The 24,441-nt window shown below is 40.7% G+C and overlaps 1 protein-coding gene across 7 annotated transcripts in view; it reads right to left on the bottom strand.

Moving 5' to 3' along the window:
• Window positions 1–9,930: 9,930 nt before the first annotated feature.
• Window positions 9,931–24,441, bottom strand: part of TEX11 (testis expressed 11) — a 311,406-nt gene continuing 296,895 nt past the window's right edge. For 5 of the 7 annotated variants that reach the window (XM_072816891.1, XM_072816893.1, XM_072816889.1 and 2 more), the window contains 2 exons: window positions 10,791–10,955; window positions 9,931–10,186 (listed from right to left, as the gene is read on the bottom strand). In XM_072816891.1, coding sequence (XP_072672992.1) covers window positions 10,115–10,186; window positions 10,791–10,955 — 237 coding nt within the window. In that variant the 3' untranslated portion in view covers window positions 9,931–10,114. Of the gene's footprint in view, window positions 10,215–10,790; window positions 10,956–24,441 lie in introns of those variants that run through there. The other 2 variants (XM_072816892.1, XM_072816896.1) reach the window with 2 other exon arrangements.

The raw sequence follows: 24,441 nt of genomic DNA, 5'->3' as shown, positions 1-24,441 counted from the left end.
ACCAAAACGGATAAGTCTCTGCCCTTAGAGAGCTCACTGTCAAGGAGATAGACATTAAACAAATAATTACCTACATACATAGATATTTATAAACTGATGAGTGCTGTTAATGAAAATATGTGGCTTTATAAAAGGATGAAATAGGGAGATGACAATGGCCTCCACATTAGTCTTCCTTCCTCTAGATTCTTCCCTCTCCAACCCAATGTACCTACTGTTGCCTAAATTAATATTACTAGAACTGTCTCTGACCCTATAACTCCCCAGCTCAGATTCCTTCAGTGGCTTACAGAATAAAGACCAAACTCTTTCCCCAGACATTTGAGATCCTCCCTAATCTGGCTCCAACCTAGCTTTTCCCCACCATTCCCCTTTAAGCACTCTACGCTGCAAAGAAACAGACCCATTCACTGCTCCTTGGATGAAAGACTACGTGCTTTTGTCATACTGTCATTTTTCTTTCTTTTTTATGGCCAGAAATGCATCTTTAAAGTCCAGTTCAACCTTCTCCACAAAGTTCTTTTTCATCCCCTCCTTTGGAATCTCAGCAGAGTTTACCCTCACTTTCATAACACTGGTATTCTACCTTTAAAAGTGTAATAACTCTAAGACAGTAATTGCAATTTTAAACTCTTCCTTTATTAGACTATAAGCTCAGCGAGGACAAGATCTGGGTCCAGACCACAAATAGTCATTGCTTGGTTGGACAGATGAATGAATGAAAAGCTGAATGAATAAATGAACAAACAGATGAATGAATATGTGGCTTCCCCATTGACAATATGGAGGGGCCATAGGAAGATTTTCTTTGAGCATGTATTCTCATTGCAGCTTAACAGAGAGCTTGGGAAAGCCATCACATCAAACAAATGCTGGCCATTTCCACCTGTCTCACTTCTTATTTTTTAAATATTTTATTTAATCTCTATACCCAGCATGGTGCTCTAACTCACAACCCTGAGATCAAGAGTTGCATGTTCTCCCAACTGAGCCAACCAGGCACCCCTGACCTTCCTCCACCTCTTAATCTAACAGGTATCCCCCCACCCCCCGTAAGGGTGAGGAGCCCATCCACCAAAGGAGACATGGACATCATCTTCAAGGACTATGCAGCTATGGGCAGAAAATTCAAGGACTTGGGGGACCATGTGGTGTTTTCTTCTTACAAAAGAAAACTGGTACTTTGGAATAGAAAAGAATATGTGGAAGAGGAAATGGCGGCCTGTAGAGATGGGATTTTAGAATAGGATTTGTCTGGACCAGAGTTTAAAATACTAGATTGTTGGGCTCTTGGCTATGGACAGAGTTCTCTACGATAACTAAAAAATATGTTTACCCAGAGCCTTGCGATCTGCTTAAGAGAACTTGAAATCAAAAATGGAGGGGAAAGAACAGAATAGAGAATCGAGAAGTGGACCCTCAACTTTATGGTCAACTAATATTCGACAAAGGAGGAAAGACTATCCACTGGAAGAAAGACAGTCTCTTCAATAAATGGTGCTGGGAAAATTGGACATCCACATGCAGAAGAATGAAACTAGACCACTCTCTTGCACCATACACAAAGATAAACTCAAAATCGATGAAAGATCTAAATGTGAGACAAGATTCCATCAAAATCCTAGAGGAGAACACAGGCAACACCCTTTTTGAACTTGGCCACAGAAACTTCTTGCAAGATACATCCACGAAGGCAAAAGAAACAAAAGCAAAAATGAACTATTGGGACTTCATCAAGATAAGAAGCTTTTGCACAGCAAAGGATACAGTCAACAAAACTAAAAGACAACCTACAGAATGGGAGCAGATATTTGCAAATGACCTATCAGATAAAGGGCTAGTTTCCAAGATCTATAAAGAACTTATGAAACTCAGCACCAAAGAAACAAACAATCCAATCATGAAATGGGCAAAAGACATGAAGAGAAATCTCACAGAGGAAGACATAGACATGGCCAACATGCACATGAGAAAATGCTCTGCATCACTTGCCATCAGGGAAATACAAATCAAAACCACAATGAGATACCACCTCACACCAGTGAGAATGGGGAAAATTAACAAGGCAGGAAACCACAAATGTTGGAGAGGATGAGGAGAAAAGGGGAACCCTCTTGCGCTGTTGGTGGGAATGTGAACTGGTGCAGCCACTCTGGAGAACTGTGTGGAGGTTCCTCAAAGAGTTAAAAATAGACCTGCCCTACGACCCAGCAATTGCACTGCTGGGGATTTACTCCAAAGATACAGATGCAGTGAAATGCCGGGACACCTGCACCCCGATGTTTCTAGCAGCAATGGCCACAATAGCCCAACTGTGGAAGGAGCCTCGGTGTCCATCGAAAGATGAATGGATAAAGAAGATGTGGTTTATGTATACAATGGAATATTACTCAGCCATTAGAAACGACAAATACCCACCATTTGCTTCGACGTGGATGGAACTGGAGGGTATTATGCTGAGTGAAGTAAGTCAATCGGAGAAGGACAAACACTATATGGTTTCATTCATTTGGGGAATATAAATAATAGTGAAAGGGAATAGAGGGGAAGGGAGAAGAAATGGGTAGGAAATATCAGAAAGGGAGACAGAACATGGAAGACTCCTAACTCTGGGAAATAAACTAGGGGTGGTGGAAGGGGAGGAGGGCAGGAGGTGGGGGTGACTGGGTGGCAGGCACTGAGGGGGGCACTTGACGGGATGAGCACTGGGTGTTATTCTGTATGTTGGCAAATTGAACACCAATACAAAATAAATTTATTATTAAAAAAAAGAAAATGGAGGGGAAAGCAGAAAAATGTCCTGATAGTATTATAAAATCAATTACTATGGATGATATCAAGTACAAGAACACTGCTGTAAGAGTTGCCCTTTCAGTCACAGAAGAGTCCATCTGTGAAAAGAGCCATATACCGAACTTACGGCTTAAGGTATTTCTGCATCAAGGTACAGCATATGTGTTGGCTTGAATGATATGAAATTGCCAATATTCTACCACCTTGGGCCTATAAAAATGGCAGCTTCATATGGCTCAACCTAACATTATGAAGTAAACTTGGAATTTTAACTCATTAAGACTTGGAGGAATGAAACTTACAACTGGAATTTGGCACCAGGAGGAGCACATTCTTATGAAGAGCGATGGCCTTGGGGTGCCTGGTGGCTCAGTCAGTGAGCATTTGACTCTTAGTTTCAGCTCAGACCCTGATCTTAGGGTCATAGGATTTAGCCTTGTATCAGACTCTGTGCTCTGCAGGGAGTCTGCTTGGGATTCTCTCTCCCTCCCTCTCCTCCTGCCCCTCCCCCCACTCTCTCTCTCTAAAATAAATAAATCTTTTATTTACTCATCAACCTGCCTGCCCTATCTGATGCTGTTAAAACATTCTCCCACCCAGAACTGAAACCTCAGCATCCTCTCAGAGTATGCACCTGTAGTAGTCCTCACATTCACCATCACTGTTTTTGCAGCCATTGTTCCCATTCAAGTCTTCATTATCTTTTAAAAGATTTTATTTATTTATTCATGAGAGACACACAGGCAGAGGGAGAAGCAGTCTCCCCGCAAGGAGCCCGACGTGGAACTCGATCCCGGATCCCAGAATCACGCCCTGAGCCGAAGGCAGACACTCAACCACTGAGCCACACAGGCGTCCCTAAATCTTTTCTTTAAAGAAAGAAGAAGGATGGCCTTGAGGATGGGAGGTGACATAGTGCTATCTTCATAGAAATCCACAAACACGAGGACAGCGCCTGCAACAGTTTTGGTGACGTTAAAAGAAGAGAACAGGTGGAATACAGTGTAAATACATCACACAGCAGCCTACAGAATGGGGGAAGTTGATGTATTCCTGGTGCAGAGCACAAAAATGGCACAGGGCAAGGTCTCGCAGCAATGAGGGACTTTGTCCAGAGTTGTCATAAGTTTCATTTGCCTAAAGGCAGAACATTTAGAAATTATCTGCTTGTATTGCTGACAATACTACCCCTCTGAAAGTAAAGAAATCAAGAGGGATTGTTTGTTCTTCAGGTCCCAATTCTAACTGGTAATGAAGAACTGATTGGTGAAGTGGAAATTTGAACGGCAACCTAAAAAGCTCAGAGTTTGCCAGAGCATAAGCTGAACACAGCAAGGCATTTTGCCCTAGAACTTAAAAAGGCAGACCTCAAAGGGCTTAGAGAAAAGAAAGGTAGCACGAGGGCAAAGAAAAAGCAGTGGTCCAAATAGATCTACCTGTAAATCACAATTCTGCCTTCTTCCAGCTGTGTGACCTTGGTTAAGTTACTTAAACTTTCTGAGCTTCAGTTTTCTGCAGAAATGACAAGGGAGGGAGGGAGAAAGAGAGAAGGAAGGCACAATAATAGAAGGCCACTGCCTACTTCCTGGGCTTGCTATGACAATTAGGTGAGATAGCACATGTGAAGTGCTTAGCATCTAGCAGGTATGCATTACTTGTTAGTTTTCTGGCACTTTCTGTTTGGCTATCCTTCTAAAAGGGTGAGAGGCTCCTAGAAACTAAATTCTGACCAAGTAATTGTGAAATATTTTAATGAAGAAATAAAAGGAAAGGTATCTAAAGAAAATGATGTAAATGCACAGAGAATTCTTTGATCTTTGATGATGAGCCATGACAAAGGTGGAAAGAAGGGCATCTAACCAATGCTGAATATGAAAGAGTAACACAGAACTGCCAAAAATCCTATCAGGAAGGCCTGACCCAAAATGAACTAATTCTAGGAGTAAGAAAAGAGGCTGTTTTCACTTTTGTTTGCATCAAAACGCAAATGAAGAAGGCCTTTGAAGTCTGCAAGTTGGGGCAGATAATATGTTTTAACTAAAATTAGTTTTTAAAATAACAGGCACATGCAGAAGGAATTTCAGTAGTGCCACAAGGTATAAAATCAAAAATGAAATGAACAGACAACAAAGATAAAGAAGACCTCTTGAACTCCTACTTTGCTTTGGGTCTGCTCTACCCTACAAACTCTGTCCATTAACCTGGAAAGAGTCAAGCAGACATTACTCAGAGGGAAGTATCAGAGTAACTGCACAAGTTCTAAAAAAGCATCAAGGTGCTTTAAATGATTTTGAGTCCCTTGACCCAGACAAACTATATTTCAGGATGTTGAGAGGAACCTGTAGATGACATGTTGTAACCTTTGTGGAGCCAAGGGGGAATACGAAATATTCTGGACACCTAGAAAAGGACATATACTCCTTTTTAAAGGTAAGATAGTAGGCATCACGAGCTTTAGACAGGTTTCATCTTAATCACAGGCAAGTTTCTAGAATACATTATGGGAAGGGATGGCTTGCATGCCACCTAGAAGGGAGCAGGTGATCACAAAAGGTTTAGAAAGCCCTTTATTTAAGGATAGCTCAAGACAGACTAGGAAGTGAGCTTAGTAATGTAAATAAATGAGTAAAGCAGGGGAACATTGTAGATGTAGTGTATCTGGATTCCAGTAAGGCACTGATGGACAAAGTCACTCTTGATATCCTCGTGAAAAAGTTTGGGAACCGTAGACAGTACAGTTATTGAATGGGTGAATGGTCATCCCAAAGTCTGCTAATTAGTGGATGAATGTTATTTATGTACTAGTTTGCTGTCACCCCTGCTGTAATGTGAGGTAAGCTCATCACAATAGACTTTGCCCTTTATCTTGTTCACTTTATCCCCAGCACCTATCGTAGCGCCCAGTACATACATGGTAGAAAGTGCTCAGAAAGTATTTGTTGCGTGAATGAATAAACTTGGAGGTAAGACTGCAAGGCCTGTTACCAAGCTTTGTCTCCACCCTCTCCTATTCAGGATGTTTTATCATTTACTTGGATAAACACATTAGATGGCATGCTGACCAAATATGCAGATAAGGTAAGTCTGAGAGGGATAATGACATAATACAGATAGACTCTACCCAAAAAGAACTGGCAAGAGAAATTTAATAGATGAATGCACTCAGATGAAAAAACTTGGAAGTACAGCAAGACATTAATTAATGGCAGGAACGTATGAAAAAAGTTTTCATTCATTCTTTCAACAACTGTCTACTGAAAGTGCCAGGTACTGTGCTAGGGATATACAGTGGTATATCCTGGAAAACCAGGACACATCTGCCTTTCTGGAACTTAAACACTATCGGAAGAGACAGTTATTAATCAAATTTAGTCCACAAATATATATTGACAAACTGTGATGAATAAAATCAAGTGCTAGGGGCGCCTGGGTGGCTCAGTTGGTTAAGCGTCTGCCTTTTCAGTACAGGTCATGAATCCAGGGTCCCGGGATTGAGCCCCATATTGGGTTCCCTGCTCAGCTCAGTGGGGAGCCTGCTTCTCCCTCTGCCCCTCCCCCCCTGCTCATGCTCTTTCTCATGCTCACTCTTTCTCTCAAATAAAATAAAATAAAAACGAGCGCTAGGAGAGCATACGAGAAAAGAACCTGGCCTGGTCAGGGAAGGTTTCTCTGAGGAACTGACACTTGAGCTGACTTCTCAAAGCTAAGTAGGAATAAGCTAAGGTAAAGGCGAGGGAGAGTAACCAGTAAGTCAATAATATGAAATGCCTGCTTAAATACAAACTGTGGTCCCTTGCCCTTCCCCCTTGGCAGGGACTCAGCTAGGAACTCAATGCCCTTGCTAGCTAGGTGGTGGGCTTAGCCAGTGGCTTGGTTGGTGTGTTTTCCAGGGCTTGTCAAAGGGGCAGCCCTCATGGTCAGGCCTGAAGGATTAGGACTGGAGACAGCCACACAGCTAGGAGTGTGTTCTCAAACAGGGAGATTGAGCACATACGTGGATATCTGAGGTTCACAGGAGCCAGGCTTCTTAATGTTGGAAGAGAGAGTTGCAAATATGGAAGGGAAAGAAGGCTAGGACAAATTCTCTGGTGTTGGATTGATACATGGAGGTATCAGTATGAATTCAGGTTTTTTTAAAAAAGATTTATTTATTTATTTGAGTGAGATAGCATGTGCATGAGTGGGAGGGGCAGAGGGAGAGAGAATCTGAAGCAGGGCTCATTCCCAGGACCTCGAGATCACCATCCGCGCTGAAACCAAGAAGTAGCTGCTTAACCGACCGAGCCACCCAGGCACCCAGTATTAACTCTGTTTTACATGTGTGTGTATACATACATATACACGTAGTAGTGAAATTTTAAGGAGTCAAAAAATTGTATGTGGGTTTTTGCTCAGGGATTGACACCCTCTATCCAGGGTCAACTCTATCTATATCTATGTATCTATAGATATGCACATATATGTGTATGTGTATATACACAGATGCACAGTTATCTCCTAGCTCCTGGGAGGGGGGGGCGCCTGGCTGGCTTAGTAGAATATGCAATTTTTTTTTTGAATATGCAATTTTTGATCTCAAGGTCATGAGTTTGAGCTCCACGCTGGGTGTACGGAAGACTTAAAAAATAAAGATCTCTGGATACTACTTCCTAGCTCTGTCCACCGAGAGGACCTAGAAACAATGATGACTGAATAATGAGTGCCCCAGAACTTGGGCACTGGCTACCATACCATTCTCCATTAAAAGGAACCAGAAATCTTTGGAGAAGTTACTGATTCCAGTGCCGGGGCAGGGAAAGTGCAACAAGAGCCTGGAACATCTTACTGTGACACAAAGCAAGGAAGTGCTCAAAAAATGGTGGGGGACATGTCAAAAGGTCATAGGAGCCAGCTTTGAGCAGCAAAATAATGATACAGAAGTTCTGTGCATGCATGGCACCATCTCCTGTGAACACCTATGGGAGGTCAGGCCTGATCTCTACCTCTACAGAGATCCTGAAGAGACTGAAAAGGAAGAACAGGCCACCACTGAAAAGGCTATACAGGAATTTCAAGGTGAATGGATGGTTCTAGTTCCTGAATTCACTGCTACTCAGCCTGAAGTCGCAGACTGGTCTGAAGACATGCAGATGCCCTCTGTGCTTATTCAGAAGTTGCCTACTGAAGTCTGGTCCACAGCTCCCACTCCTCAGGCCACTGAATAGGTAGGAACAATCACGGAGTGGTCTTAAGTTGCTCTTCCACAAAGGCAAACAAAATGGAATTAAGGCTGACAGAAAATAAAGTTTCTTAAAAAATGATACAGTGGATTATATTTTTTTGAATAAAATAGAAATCTATCAGTCTGTGTTAAGACATTTAAAAAGGGGATGCCTGGGTGGCTCAGCGGTTGAGCATCTGCCTTTGGCTCAAGAGGATCCAGGATCAAGTCCCACATAGGGCTCCCTGCAGGGAGCCTGCTTCTCCCGCTGCCTATGTCTCTGCCTCTCTCCCTGTGTCTCTCATGAATAAATAAATAAAATCTTAAAAAACATTTAAAAATATGAACAATAAGTGGGGGAGAAGAAAATGTTCCACCTAACAACCACCCATTAATAAATGAAGTGGGAATGATGGAAATTTAAAAAATCAACATTTAGCAATCATCATGGTAAAAAATGGATTCAGGCAAGACTCATCAACGGGTGCTACAACTAGGAAGTTTAATGAGGTTTAGACGTTTAGAAGGTTTATGAGGTTTAGAAGTTTAATGAGGAAAGAAAATCCAGCCTCAAATTATCTTCCACAATGTATTTCAGAATTACTTATTAATTACTAAGGTTGCCACCTTAACCTTAACCAGTAAGGGGCAGATTGACATTGTGTGCCTGTTGGTACAATGCGTCAAGAAAAACAACAATTTTGTTGCAGACCTTCCAAAAATGCATAGACTGAATCTAATCATTAGAAACAGACCAGAGCTGAGGTTCATGCTACAAAGTAATTAGCTTGTGCTCTTCAGAAATGTCAAGGTCATGAGAGAGAAGGAGAGAATGAGAAACTATTTCTGTTTGTAGGAGATGAAAGAGACAACTCAATGCAATTTAGGATTCTGAACTTAGGAAGGGCTGTATTAGGACAATCGGTGAGATCTGACTGGGGTCTGTAGATTAGATGGTAGAATTGCATCATTGTTAATTTCCTAATTTTGACGGTTCAGCTATGGTCCTGTAGGAAAATATCCTTGTTTCTAAGAAATACACTGAGGTATTAAGGGGCAACAGAGCAAGATGTCTGTAAATTAATCTCAAATGGTTTAGAAAGAAACACAAAGAGAATGATAAAGCAATGTGGTGAAATGTTGACACAGGGAAGCTGGGTGAAGGGTGTATGCAGTTCTTTGTGCTTATCTGCATCTTTTCTGTAAGTTGAAACTATTTCGAAATCAAAACTTAAACAATGTTAATACAAATCAACTGGCGGGGGGGGGGGGGGGGAGCCGAGGTGATCTCATAGTACACTACTGTAAGTCTAGCCAGAATGAGGCTGCTGACCTCTACATGGATCAGACCTCACTGGAACATGGGAATTGGCTCCTGGAGGGTGAGGGGCCTGTATCAGATGAGGAACAGCTGAGGGGTCTAGGGATGTCCGACCAGAAGAAAAAGCCAGGAGGACAGGAAGGAGCCTGACTTCTGTCTTCAGTTCCCCACAGGGCATCTGGGACAGGGAGAGCAGATTACTACAGGGAGACAAATTTCTGTTCAGTTTGAGGAAGGGCTTTTTACCAGAGGGCAAAAAAGATGGATTGAGCTATCTTGCGAGTTCTCTGTCATAGGATATACTCTGACAGAGACTGGACAACCCATTCTCATCAAGTGAGGTCATCAAGCCAGTTTATGAGTCTGATCAACCCTGGGCCCAATAGTGACTCAGGTCCACCTTCTGATGAAGAGTCCATGGTTCTGTTATCTTCAGGTAGTGGGAATTTGAGCACTTCTGGAATGAAACGCAACCTGTGTTGGACTCGGATGAACATTTCCTTCTGTTCACACGGGGCATGAGTCATATTGCTCTCATGTGGGCTCTTTCAATATATAACATCCTTAGCACCTTGGAAAATTTATTTGTCCCCCAGAAATGAGCTGGTCACCGCAGTAAAAGTCAAAATGCTTTAATTTTAGAAAGTGTCATTTAAACAACATGAAAATGGGGCCTGAGAAAACAAACAAAAGCTCAGGAGGAAGTCTGGCAAGAATTTAAATATTCAGTGTCTCCGGACCATGCATCCTTTGCAGGCTGTTGTCAGCTTGCTTGCTCATATTCCATGTTCCAGCACTTCTCACTCTTCATTAAAAAGTGAACCCTTCTTTCTATCTAATGCTTCCACCAGCTCACTATACAGAATATTCATCTGGGAAAGAGAACAGCAAATAGATTTCCTGATAAAAAAGGAAATGTGGCACAGTATTCCAGATTCTTAAGGAAGAGGGACCCTCATTGCACTAGGTCCATTTACTAGGCCAGGCAGCTATTATAAGGGAGCAGGAGCTTAACATGTAAAATATCCTTTGCTCTTATTTGGTGGCAAGACTCCCCCCCGCCCCCACTAAGCATCTCCTGGTTAGCCAGTGGCCCAGAAGTCTGCAACTCAGACTACTTCCTGGAGAAAATGCCTTCATAAACAGTCACTGTTTGCACAGTATCTAGTCCTTCCCTACTTGCACTGGCATTGATAGTGATGCATCTTTCCAGAGCTCTATCTTGGCATTCTTCTTAGATTCCATTTGATATTCCTAGGCTCCCCCCTGTTTACCATCCTTCCTAGTTTTCACTCTAGGGCATTACTGTATACAGTCCTCTAAGTCTTGCAGTTCTATGGAATTACTGAGAGGAACAATGATCAGAATCATTTTCCAGCCAAGGAAGGAAGGACTGAGTTATAACTGGTTGCCCAGATAGAACCTCTCTTCCCCTCCGTGTCATACCATCCACCTGTAGCCCTTTCCCTTCCTTACCTGAGTTTCATAGCTTCTCTTGAGGGAGCCAAGGCGGTCAAGAAAACGCAATGCTAGGCCACACCATTTTTCTGCAGATACATACTTGTTCCTGCCATACATAAATATTCCAGTATTCCAGGACTTGATCATCAGCCAGAGAATCTCTGTTTCTGGGTAGCCTTTCTGAAATCCAAGAACAGTGGGTTTACAGTTATTACTGTCACAGTCCTTGTAGCATTGACTATATTACTGCTGTGTCCCATTATTATTAAACAAACAATGGGTACTCTGCTAACACCAGGGAAGGAGCCAGAGCTCCTTGAGAGTAGGAGAAGAGCATCTTGAAGGTTTGTCAGCTGTAGAATGCTCCAGAGCAAGACCTCATGAAGTGATATTTAAACTGAGAAAGCACTGAGGCCCGCCTGGACTGAGTATCGGTCTCCCTGACATAGGAGAAAACCCTGTATCATGTTTGGGGCTCCCCTTAGTGCTGTCCTCAGTCAATTATCTCCCCAGTATCTATCTCTACTTCTCAGAGAAGCTTGTCAAGAAGTAGTTTTTATTGAATCTGTTCATTTCCTTGACCTTAATCAGTGTGTATTTAGAATAGAAATTATATTCGTCTTTAGATGTTACATATATCATTATTTTAAGGAATTGGCTCACACAATTGTGGGGACTGGCAAGTTGGAAATCTGTAGGGGAGGCCAGCAGGCTGTATATTCAGGTAAGAGTTGATGTTGTAATCTTGAGTCTGAAATCTGTAGGGCAAGCCAGCAGCCTGGAGACTCCGGCAGGATTTTAATGTTACAGTCTCAAGGCAGAATTCCTTCTCCGGGAAATCTCAGTTTTTGCTTTTAAGGTGAAAACTGATTTTGGAGGGTAATTGGTTTTATTTAAAGTCAACCAATTGTAATTTAAACAAAATATTAGTCTTTTGTGTTGACAATTTGTACTTAGCTATGAACAAAAGGGCCCATTTCTAAGATGGTCCCTTCACCTAAGCATAGTATTTAACATGGCTGATCATAAGATTTTGCAATAGTGAAAGGGATTAGTCTGAGGAGCTACTTTCCAAGTTCTTATATAGGAGATGGACCACAAAGGCAGCATTCATGTGCTCAATCCAGGTTAAAGCCCTTCATCTATACAACAGGCCCCAGAAGGGGGAAATGTGATAGAAGACTTGGGCTGCAGTTTCTTGGGAGTGTCAATGACATCTCAGCTGAAATTCTTTTACTCATTTGGGTCTATGGAAATCACTGCATTAAACACTCTGAGAAGGAGGGTGTTAAGAGGGACAAAGCTCTTATACTAAAGGACACGTAGTTGCCTTTGGGGAGACAAGGCATCCAATGTACAAAGAGGACCATACAAGGTATGTGATTAAGGGCTAGTCAGAGTGACAGAGGCATTAGGTACTCTAATTCAGTTTTTAAAAAATGAGCATTAGACTGGTACAGTCAGAGGAAGTCTAGTCTCTGCTTGAAATGCCATCCCTGTCCCTGTCTACTTGGTAAACATCTACATTTTCTTCAAATTCACAAGCAGAGTTAGGTACTCCTTTCTCTCTGCTCCCATAGCAAGCTTTATGTTCCTCTAATACAACTTCTATCACATTGCTTTGACAGTGTTTACATATTTATCTCCTCTGCCAGATGGTTGAATTTATGTCATCAATGCATGAATGAATGAATGAGCAAATGAATCAACAACCAAAGTCTCCCTCCTCCATGAGACATTCCCTGCCCCCCTCCACCATTTATTATCCACACCACTTTGTTCCTATGGCCCTTTGTTCATAGCACTACCACAGCACTTTATAATATCGTATTGTCTGTCTCCTCCACTAGGGCAGGGAGTTCCTTGAAGGTACCACGGCATCTATCTTTGTATAGTCACAGCTTGGCACAGTGTCTGACAGTGTTGTGATTTCAACCAAATGGATGAACAAATGACTGAACAAACAAACATGGCCTTAGGGTAGATGAGTAGGATTCAGATATACAGAGAGTATATGGAATCTCCACAGAAGGCAAATGCAAGAGAAGCAGATTGGTGCTTGTCAAGGACAAGGGCAGAGAGAAATCATACTAAGAACCACTGAACTATAGACTTTAAAATTGTGGGTTTTATGCTATATGAATTATATCTCAATACAAATTATATATATATATAAATCTCCATATATATATATATAAATCTCCATATATATATATATATATATATATATATATAGAGAGAGAGAGAGAGAGAGAGAGAGAGAGAGAGAGAGAAAGAGAGAAGGGATTCCATGTGGGCAAAACAGAACAAATAAAGACCTGGACTGTGCTTGAGGTTGTGCATGTCTTGGGGGATTGGAGTGGGGGCTAATACTTGTTTGGCCTAAGCAGGCAGTTTATGTAGGGAAATTAGTGGGAAATAGGACCAGAAATGTAGGATAGGGCTACCTAAGTATTTCCTAAGTGCTTTTCCTCAGAACATTAGTGTCATGAAAAACAGATGGTCAGTAACAACAGGGTTCTGTTGTCAAATATGTCTCGGACATGCTGCATTCTACATATATCCTCTTGGGGCAGTTTGATGCACATTAGTTCATTAAGTGTTTTAGAAAGTTTTAAAGAAAAGAAGTCATGTGACTGTGCTTCATCCAGGGTATGTATATCATTTGGAAGATAGGTAGGCTGTTGCAGATATGGACTGGAACTTAGGTAATACTTGAAATGTATCAATTCACTTGAAAGACAGAATTATAGAGAACAGAAGAGTGAAGAATAATGGAAATGTTCACAGTTGGGTGGTATGAGTGAAAAGATAACACAGAAGAGCAGTGTGAAAATAAAGGACAAAGAATTTCAGTGAAGAAGCAGTGGTCAATAATGAAGGCCAGGGTAAAGAAAGAAGCCATTAGGTTTGTCTAGCAGTTGGTAATGGTAACTCATAACACTGCTGAATACAGTGTGGCTAACAAGGCAGAGAGTGAGGGAAAGAGTGAATCGAGATAAGAACAGACAGGGAAGCAGAGCCTTGTAGGCCGCATTCAAAATTTTGGTCTTTTTTAAAAAAAGATATGTATTTATTCATGAGAGACACACAGAGAGGGGTGGAGACATAGATAGAGGGAGAAGCAGGCTCCCCACTGGAAGCCCGATGCGAGACTCAATCCCAGGACCCTGGGATCATGACCTGAGCCAAAGGCAGATGTTCAACCACCGAGCCATCCAGGTGCCCCTGGAATTTTGGTCTTTAAGAGCAATGAGAAACTACAGAAGATTAAGCGGGGTTACAGTTTTGAAAATTTAAAACATCATTCTGGTCACTGGATGGAGAAAAGTATGTAAGAGAGCAAGAGATGAAAGGAGACCAGCTTAATGTTTCCTGCAGTAGCTGAGGTAAAGATGATAACTTGAACTAATTTGGTGATGGTGGAAGATGGGAAGAGGTGAATGAATCTGAGATATTTAGGAGTCAGAATTGACAGGACTTCGTTATATACTAGAAATGGGGGATGATTCTTAGATGTCTGGCTTGAGCAACTGGAAGAATGATGGTGCCATTCAATGAACTAGGAAACACCACAGGAGCTTTATTTTCCTTTGTATTAGCTGCCCTCATGTCCAGCATTGCTTGGGAGAATCAATCTTGAACAAAGTAATGCATCATGCAGTACTCACCCCAAAGTGACACAGACTGGCCTAGGTGAAATACAAGTCAATGATGGTAAACAGAGGTATCGGCTCTTTCTGGGGCTCATAATTGAAGCTAGTTTCTTCTGTTCTCAACAATATTAATAAATACAGCAGTCATATATATCTCTAACAAAACTGTAGGTGTTAGGAACACAAATGCCTGTCTTTTTAGGTTCTCTCCTCAGGGTTCCTGAAGTGATTATTGTGTACATCAGTTTTATTGAGATATAATTCATGTGCCATACAATTTACCTATTTAAAGTGCATGATTCAATGGTTTTTAGCATATTCACAGAGTTCTGTAATCATTGCCACAATTAATTTTAGAACACTTTTATCCCCTTTAGAGGGAATCCCATACCCATTAGTCAGTTCCCATATCTCCTAAAACTCCCCCTACACCCCTGGGCAACCACTAATCTAATTTCTCTCTCTTATGGACTGGCCTATTCTGGACATTTCAGATAAACAGAGTCACACAGTATGTAGTCCTTTATAACCAGTGTCTTTCTTTCACTTAGCGTAATGCTTTCAAGATCCATCCATGTTGTATGTAGCATGTGCCAGTAATTCACTCCTTTTTGTGGCAAAGTCTGTTCCCCTCATGTGAAGCTTCTTATGTTAATCTCAGGACACAGCCTCTATTCTTATAGACTGCCCTTACCTGGGGGAAGAATCTCCGAGCTCCTGCTACAGAGCTTTGAGGAGGGGGACAGTGGACCCCTTTCTACTGAGTGATATACCTGCTCTTAGAGCAGAGTATTGGGTAAGGTGGTAGTCTCTGGTGTTTGGCTTGCCTCTTTGGGTGGGGAACCTCTGCCCTAAGAGTTAGCTGGGGCAAGGGCCCCAGTGGTCTGACTTGCCTGAGGTAGATCCTTTGCCCTATAAGTGGGGCTGGGAAAAGGAAGGGAGGCCTCACTCTTTTGGCCATACTTGCCAAAAATTTAGCCTCTGTACCTTGGAGCTGAAGGTGGGATAATAAGTGCTGGCAGCCTGCTGTTCTTTGTGGGACATCATATCCTTTGACTGGGAGGCTTAGGGGAGTGGGAATATTATTTCCTTGGCCAGTTTCCTGGAGTGGAGCTTCCATCATGCTGAGCTGGGGGTGGGGCAGGGAGCGAGTGGGTCATGGCTCAAGTAGCACCAACTCTCAAGGTTCTTACTAAGATTTAACAGATTTTCTTGAATAGATCTTTTTCATTTTCTATATGTTCTTAAAATAATTTCCAAAGACTTTAAATAGTTGTTTTTCTTTCTTTTTCTTTTTTTGAAGATTTATTTATTTTTGTTTGTTTGTTATTTATTTATTTTGTTTGTTTTATTTATTTATTTTTGTTTTGTTTGTTTCACTCACAGAGAGAGTGAGCAGGCGAGGGGAGGGGCAAAGGGAGAGAATCCTCAAGCAGTCTCCCTGCTTAGTAAGGAGCCTGACCTGGGGCTCAAGCTCATGACCCTGAGATCATGACCTGAGTCGAAATCAAGAGTCAGACACTTAACCAACTGAGCCACCCAGGCTCCCCTAGTTGTTTTTTTCTATAATTTCCACCAGTATGGTTCTTTTCCTCAGGAACATGTCCATTCAGATTCTCATACTGCCATTACAGAGGTGGAAATCTCTAGAAACCTCCTTCTAAGGAAACTGAGGCCAAGAGATTCAGTGTCATCTACCCAGGACCACATCGTGTGTTTGTGGCACAGATGAGAATAGAAGCCAGGGGCACTCACTCCTGACTGAGTATTCCTTTGACTGGTTACCTTCTATATTTTTCATATTTTCCCAAGCACACCCTCTAATTTAGTGAAAACCTCTCCATTTTCATCTGATTTTAACAACAAAAATTTTCGTTTACATAATTTCCTTGATTAATTCTGTGATTGAACAACTTTTGTATGTGTTTATTAGCCAACTGAAAGTCTTTTGTAGCTTACCTAGTCATAGTTTTGCCCTTTTTCTGGGGCTGGTAATCTTTTCCTTACTGATTTTTAATTTAAAAAGGGACACATAGATCAATGGAGCAGAATAGGGACCCCAGAAATAAAGCCACGATTATATGGTCAACTAACCTATGACAAAGGAAGTAAGAATATACAATGGGGAAAAAAGTATTTTCAATAAACAGTGCTGGGAAAACTGGACAGCCACATATAGAAGAATGAAACTGGACCAGTGTCTAACACCATACACAAAATTAAATTCAAAATGGATTAAAGACCTAAATGTGAGACCTAAAATCATAAAAATCCTGGAAGAGGGGCACCTGGGTGGCTCAGTTGGTTAAGTGTCTGCCTTTGGCTCAGGTCATGATCCCAGGGAGCTGGGATCGAGCCGCATATTGGGCTCTGTGTTCAGCAGAGAGTCTGCTTCTCCTCTCTTTCTGCCCCTCCTGCCCACTTGTGCTTTTTCTCTCTCTCAAATAAATAAATTCTTTAAAAAAATATCCTAGAAGAGAACACAGACAGTACTTTCTCTGACATCAGCCATAACAACATTTTTCTAGATGTTTCCTAAGGTCAGGGAAACAAAAGCAAAAATAAACTACAGGACTTGGGACTACATTAAAATAAAAAGCTTTTGCACAGCATGGAAGCCATCAACAAAATAAAAAGACAACCTGATGAATGGGGTAAGTTATCTGCAAATGGTATATCTGATAAGGTGTTAATATCCAAAATATATAAAAAATATACATAACTCAACCCCTAAAAAACAATCTGTTTTAAAAATGGACAGAGGGTCAGCCCGGGTGATTCAGCGGTTTAGCACCGCCTTCGGCCCAGGTCATGGTCCTGGAGACCCGGGATCAAGTCCCACGTCAGGCACCCTGCATGGAGTCCGCTTCTCCCTCTGCCTGTGTCTCTACCTCTCTCTCTCTCATGAATAAATAAATGAAATTTTTAAAAAATGCTTTAAAAATGGATAGAGGACCTGAGTAGACATTTTCCAAAGAAGACATACAGATGGTCAACAGACACATGAAAAGATGTTCAACATCACTCATCATGAGGGAAATGCAAATCAAAACTACAAAGAGATATCACCTTTTAGCAGTTGGAATGGCTAAAATAAAAATGACAAGAAATAATAAGTGTAGGTGAGGATGTGGAGAAAAAGGAACCCTTATGCATCAGTGGGAATACAAACTGGTGCAGCCACTGTGGAAAACAGTATAGAGGTCCCTCAAAAAATTAAAAATGGAAATACCATATGATCCAATAATTCCACAATTGGGTATTTACCCAAAGAAAACAAAAACACTAATTCAAAAAGATATATGCACCTCTATGCTTACTGCATCATGATAGCCAAGATATGAAAGCAACCTATGTGTCTACTGACAGACAAATGGATAAGGAAAGTGGTGTGTATGTGTACACACACACACACACACACACACACACACACAATATTTCTCAGCCATAAAAAAAGGGTGAGAGCGTGCTACCTGAGACAACATGGATCGATGGACCTGGAAGGTATTATACTAAGTGACATAAATCAGACTGAGAAAGACAAATACCATATGAGTATACTCATAAATAAATCCAAACAACAAATGAATAAACAAACAAAAAGCAGGATCAGACTTATAGATATAGACAATGAATGATTGCTAAAGTGGAGGCAAATAGGGGTTGGGCAAAATGGATAAAGAGGAGAAAGAGATACAGGCTTCCAGTTATGGAAGTCACAGGAATAAAAGACATAGCATAAGGAAAACAGTAAATGATATTGTAATAGTGATGTAATGGGACAGATGGTAGCTACACTTTTTCTGAACATAATATAATATATAAACTTGTCAAATCATTAAGTTGTACATCTGAAACTAATGTAACATTGTGTGTCAACTATACTCAAATAAAAAATAAATAAAAATAAAAATGCTCCAAATATTTTATCCAAGTCTGTGGCTTATTTTAAAGCTTTCTGTGTTATCTTGGGTCATTTATTAATTTATGTAACTGAGGGGTGCCTAGGTGGCTCAGTTGGTTAAGTGTCTGCCTTACAGTCCTGGGATCAAGCCCCACATTGGGCTCCCTGCTCAGTGGGGAGCCTAAGTCTCTTTCTCCCTCTGCTGTTTCCCTTGTTTGTGCTTGCTCTCTCTCTCTCTCTGTCAAATAAATAAATAAAATATTTAATAAAATTTATGTAACAATTTATCTTTTTTCTGTATCAGCTTCTGGATGGGTCCTTTCCATCTCATAATTAAAAAAATTATTTTTCTATATTTTCTCCTAATATCTTTATAGTTTTGATTTTATGTTGTTTTATTTTTTAAAGATTTATTTATTCATTTGAGAGAGAGAGCATGAGAGTGGGGGAAGGGGCAGAGGAAGAGGGAATGAGAGCATCCCAAGTAGATATGGGGGTTAATCCCATGACACTGAGATCACAACCTGAGCTGAATCAAGAGTCAGATCCCAACGGACTGAGCCCACCCAGGTGCCACTCAGGTGCCCCACAATATTTTTTAAAATGATTTATTTATTGATTTGGGAGGGAGAGAGAGAGAAAGCATGAATGCTGGGGTAGGGGCAGAGAGTGAAGTCTCAAGCTGACTCCCCACTGAGTATAGTGCCTCACTTGGGGCTCAATCCCAGGACCCCAAGACCATGTCCTGAGCCAAAATCAAAAGTCAGCGGCCTAAATGACTGAGCCACCCAGGTGCCCATCCTGGTTAGCTCTTTATTCCATCTGGATATTCTTTCTTTCTTTTGGTCTTTATTTTTGTGCATGGTATGAGGTAAAAAACAGTATGAATACTTAACCACTTATATACTACTTATTATGTGCTAAACACCTAAGTACTCACACATATTATTTAATATTACTAATAACACTGTAAAGTAGGTACTATTATTATCTTTATTTTATAGATGAGGAGACAGAGCACAGAGAGTTAGGTGTTATGACCAAGGTCATACAGCTAATAAATGGTGTAGCCAGATTTTCAACAGGCAGTCTGGCTCCAAAGTTTGTGTTCAACCATTGTGTTATACCATCTCTCAGTTTAAAGATAAGGATTTAGGTTTACTTTTTAAATTGTCCTAATGTCATTTTGTAAATAGACCATCTTTCTCTCAATGATTTGATATACTTCCTTCATTGCGTACTACATTCTCACACAATGTGGGTCTTTTTCTTGGCTCTATCCTCTTCTATTATTATTTGTGTTTTTGTTTAATGTAATACTTTCAAAATTAGTAACATTTTATAGTACTTATATTTGATCAGACAAGTCTTTTTTTCAAAGATGCACTGGCGGTTATGGCTTATTTTCTTTGGGGGAAGAATTTTAGAATTATCGAGTTTCATTTAAAAAAATCCTACTAAGAAATCCTATGAGATTTTTATTTTGATTGAATTTAGGTAAACTGAGTCCTATTAATAAGCGTTCACATTCAGGAACATGGTATATATTCCATTTGTTGGAGACCTATGACATTTTTAGAGCAGAAGGGAAAGATCTGTAGAAAGACAGAGACTGAAAATAATGGAGAGCTGGTAACGTGCTTCATGCTTCAGGAGGTATAAGAAGATTGATCTCACAGTATAAGGCTGAGGGAATCTCTCTTCAGAAAAAGGTTAAGGGGATCCCTGGGTGGCGCAGCAGTTTAGCGCCTGCCTTTGGCCCAGGGCGCGATCCTGGAGACCCGGGATCGAATCCCACGTCAGGCTCCCGGTGCATGGAGCCTGCTTCTCCCTCTGCCTCTCTCTCTCTCTCTCTCTCTCTGTGACTATCATAAATAAATAAAAATTAAAAAAAAAAAAAAGAAAAAGGTTAAGATGAGTAAATAAGTACAATGGCAGAATGTTATGGTTGAGACATGGGCCAGTGGGGGAACTTATACGTGATGTCCTTAATCTTTTCAATTAAAAAGATACGATGAGACCATCTACTGGGGTCACATAAAGCAGTTCTAAGTTTTTTTTTTTTTTAATTTTTATTTATTTATTTATGATAGGCACACAGTGAGAGAGAGAGGCAGAGACACAGGCAGAGGGAGAAGCAGGCTCCATGCACCGAGAGCCCGACGTGGGATTCAATCCCGGGTCTCCAGGATCGTGCCCTGGGCCAAAGGCAGGCGCTAAACCGCTGCGCCGCCCAGGGATCCCCAGTTCTAAGTTTTTATGAAAGTAGGAAAGGCTTCTTATGAGAACAGAAAAGGCTTGAAGTAGCCATTTTACTTGAGTTTGCAAAAAACTTGATAGGAAAGAAAGGATTTGTGAGCAGTGATAAGAACCCATTTAAAGTTTAACATGAATTTGTATTGGACAGTTCTATGTTTTTCTCTAGTAATTCTGCTGATTAACAGAAGAACTGATGGTGGTGGATCACTAGGCTAGGAAAAAATGAAACAGCAGGCATGATCAAAGAAAAGAGAAAGAAAGAAAGAAAGAAAGAAAGAAAGAAAGAAAGAAAGAAAGAAAGAAAGAAAGAAAGAAAGAAAAGGAAAAAAGGAATGTGGTTACACTGGACTAGAAGAGAATGGGAAGAGTTGAGTTATTTGAAGTCTATGTGAGAGCAAAGAATAGGTCTGGGGAAGTAAGATTATAGTAACTAGAAAACCTGAGTTGACAATCTTAGAAGTGGAGCTTATATGCGGTACAGGCAGTGGCTGAAGAAGAACAAAACACTGAGAAGTGAAAAAAATTTAAAACAACCCTGGGGAAGTGGATGAATTTGATAACATGGATGCCAAGGTCACTTAGGATAATAAACTGAAGTTAACCAAGGAAAGAAAAATTGGGCTCAGAATGTGCTAGTTCATGACAACACTGATAATGAAGAGACAGAAGACACAGATTTTAAGTGAAGAGAAGCAGCAGGAAGATGATGTGGAAAAAGTACAAAGTGATAACAGGAAGCAAGGATTCAGGTAGTTTAGTTCTTTTTTTAAAAGATTTTATTGATTTAACAGAGAGAGAGAGAGAGAGAACTAGCACAAGGAGGAGGAGCTGTGGTAGGAGAGGGAGAAGCAGGGAGCCTGACATGGGTCTCGATCCCAGGACCCTGAGATCATGACCTGAGCCGAAGGCAAACACTTAACCAACTGAACCACCCAGGCGCCTCTTAGTTCCTTCTTTTGCTGAGAGAAAGGTAGTGGGAGAAAATGAGACCTCCACAAAAATGATTAGTGAGGCACATGTTGTTGCTTTTGTTCTAAGAGGAAGAAGGGAGAAGAGGTGAAGATTGATAATAAGGAGAATATTGCCTATAATTGTGTGGGAAAAACACTGTCTTTGGGGGAGGGTTGGATGAAGTTATAGATAACCTTGGGAGTGAGGGTAAGGACTTAGAAAATGCAGAGCTATCAGAGATTTGGGGCGGGGGTGGTAAGGAGACTTGAGGAAAAAGGAGTGATATAACAACGTTTGTGTTTTAGGGAGATACATTTAATAAGGATGAACAGGTATAACTGGAGAAGAGAAGAAAGAGTTAGAGACCACTTAGGAAACTAACTATAGAAATCCAGAAGAGACATGATATCCAAGCCTGGATCAAAGATATTTTTACATTAACCTCAATTCCAGCTACAAGGAGATGTGAAGCTTGGAAGAAGAAAGATTTAGATGAAGGAAAACCCAAGGACCATTGTACTATGAAGAAAGTGCACCAGGTTTAATTTTCAGCTTTGCTATTACAGAGTTGCATGAGTTTGTGTAATCTTTAATCTTTCAAGGCCTCAGTTTACAAAATAATAAAATTGAAATAGATGCCCTTAAAGATCATTAATTTCAGTTCTGAATTCTATCAGTCAATGAATGAATATTTACCCTTCATTTCCTTTAGATACTAAGTCTTGCTTATAAGCTATAAAGACTGTCAAAAGTAATAATTCTGTCAATTGAACTAGAAGACCAAACATGAAAAGGTGATATTAACAAACGAGTAAACAGTATTTCTCAAATTTTACAGTGCATATAAGTCATTTGAGGATATTGTTAAAATGGAGATTCTGATTCAGTTGGTCTGGGATGGAGCCTGAGATTCTACACTTCTTACAAAGCTCCCAGGGGATGCTGATGCTGCTGGTCCATGGACTATATACTCTGAGGAGCAAACTCATAGAAAGTGGAGCTCAGTAGTCTGAATCACCTTAGCTTCCTTTGTAAAAGAAAAGAGACTGCTTTCTTCTGAGCTTCTTGCCAGTTATGCAACATGCCTTTGTGACTTTCTGTGACTCTGATGTCAGCTGGGAGGTTTGGTTTTTCCCTTTTAAGTGTAGGGATTTCCCTCTATTATCTATGTTTCTGTATGATCATAAAAATGAACCAGGGAACTTCCATTTCTATGCAATGGAGTAGATGTACTTATCCCTATTCCTCCTACTAAGTATAACTATAATACTAGACATTATAAAATAACCATAAGAAGACTTCAAAAAGACATTATTCATAAAACAAATATAAGAAGACTCTGAAAGGTAGAGAGAAGAAGAGAGACTGGCTAAGGACCTTGGGGACAAGGAATGATACAGTGTTGAGTTCCCTGGGTTTTCAATTATTTCATATATCTGGGAGTTGGTGCTAGAGATGCCAATAGGCATAGCCAAATGATAGCCTCAAGAAAAGTCTGTTCTCTCTAGACAGGACCAGGAAAAGGGCACCAGTGCAAGACCAAAAACCTTAAGACATTAACTATTTTATTACAGCTAAACATCACAGAAAAAACTGTGGTCCCAGCCCCACCCACTCCAGCAAAAGCCAAGTGGGGAGCCTAAATTTCTATCTTTGTGAGGGTGTAAGGAGGCACCCCAACCACTGTCTGCATGGTATTAGAGAATGTCAGATAGGGAGACAAGACTTTCATCCTCAACAGCTGGTAATGAGGCATTCCCCTACCCTCTGAGTTATCTGTGGAATCTAGATTTCCACCCCCAGAGAAGATGAAACAAAGGAGAAACAAAGTCTGCAAACATTTGTAAAGAGGCAGGACGTTAACCATCACCCAGCAGATAATGAGGCCACCTCCGCCATGATGTTAGTAGAGACCATGTGGGGCATCATCTCCACCCAGCAGAATCAAGGAATCCTTCACCTTGAGTATCAATGGAGATCAAGTGGGGAACCTGAGTGTCTATTTCCACCTGAAGTAACAAGGCCAAATTCTTCCCTGGCATAGCAGTGTCAGAGAAATCCCAGCAGGGAGCCTGCTTCTCCCCCTGCCTATGTCTCTGCTTCTCTTTCTGTGTCTCTCATGAATAAATAAATAAAATCTTTAAAAATAAAAATAAAAAATAAGATGTCCAGGTTTCAATAAAAAATTACTCATCATACTAAGAACTAGAAAAAACTCAAACTGAATGAAAAAAACACAACCAATTGATGCCAACACCAAGATTACAGAAATGTTACAATATCTGACAAAGATTTTAAGGTAACCATCATAACACAGTGAAGCAAACAATCAACAAAATTAAAAGGCAACCTATGGAATGGGAGAAGATATTTGCATATGACATATCTGATAAAGGTTTAGTATTCAAAATATATAAAGAACTTGTAAAATTCAACATCCAAAGCAAAAATAATCCAATTTAAAAATGAGCAGAAGATGTAAAGAGACATTTTTCTAAAGACATACAGATGGCCAACAAACAAATGAAAAGATGTTCTACATCACTTATCATCAGGGAAATACAAATCAAAACCATAGTGAGATACCACATCACACCTGTCAGAATGGCTAAAATTAACAACTTAGGAAACAACAGATGTTAGCAAGGATGCAGAGAAAGGGGAACCCTTTGGCACAGTTCATGGGAATGTAAACTGGTACAGCTTCTCTGGAAAACAGTATGGAGGTTCCTTAAAAAGTGAAAAATAAAGAATGAAACTAGACCACTCTCTTGCACCATACACAAAGATAAACTCAAAATGGATGAAAGATCTAAATGTGAGACAAGATTCCATCAAAATCCTAGAGGAGAACACAGGCAACACCCTTTTTGAACTTGGCCACAGAAACTTCTTG

Source organism: Canis lupus, chromosome X (assembly GCF_048164855.1).
Source record: "Canis lupus baileyi chromosome X, mCanLup2.hap1, whole genome shotgun sequence".
Classification (NCBI taxonomy): domain Eukaryota; kingdom Metazoa; phylum Chordata; class Mammalia; order Carnivora; family Canidae; genus Canis; species Canis lupus.
The sequence above is the reverse complement of the archived record's forward strand: the minus strand, read 5'-3'. Positions and strand labels throughout refer to the sequence as shown.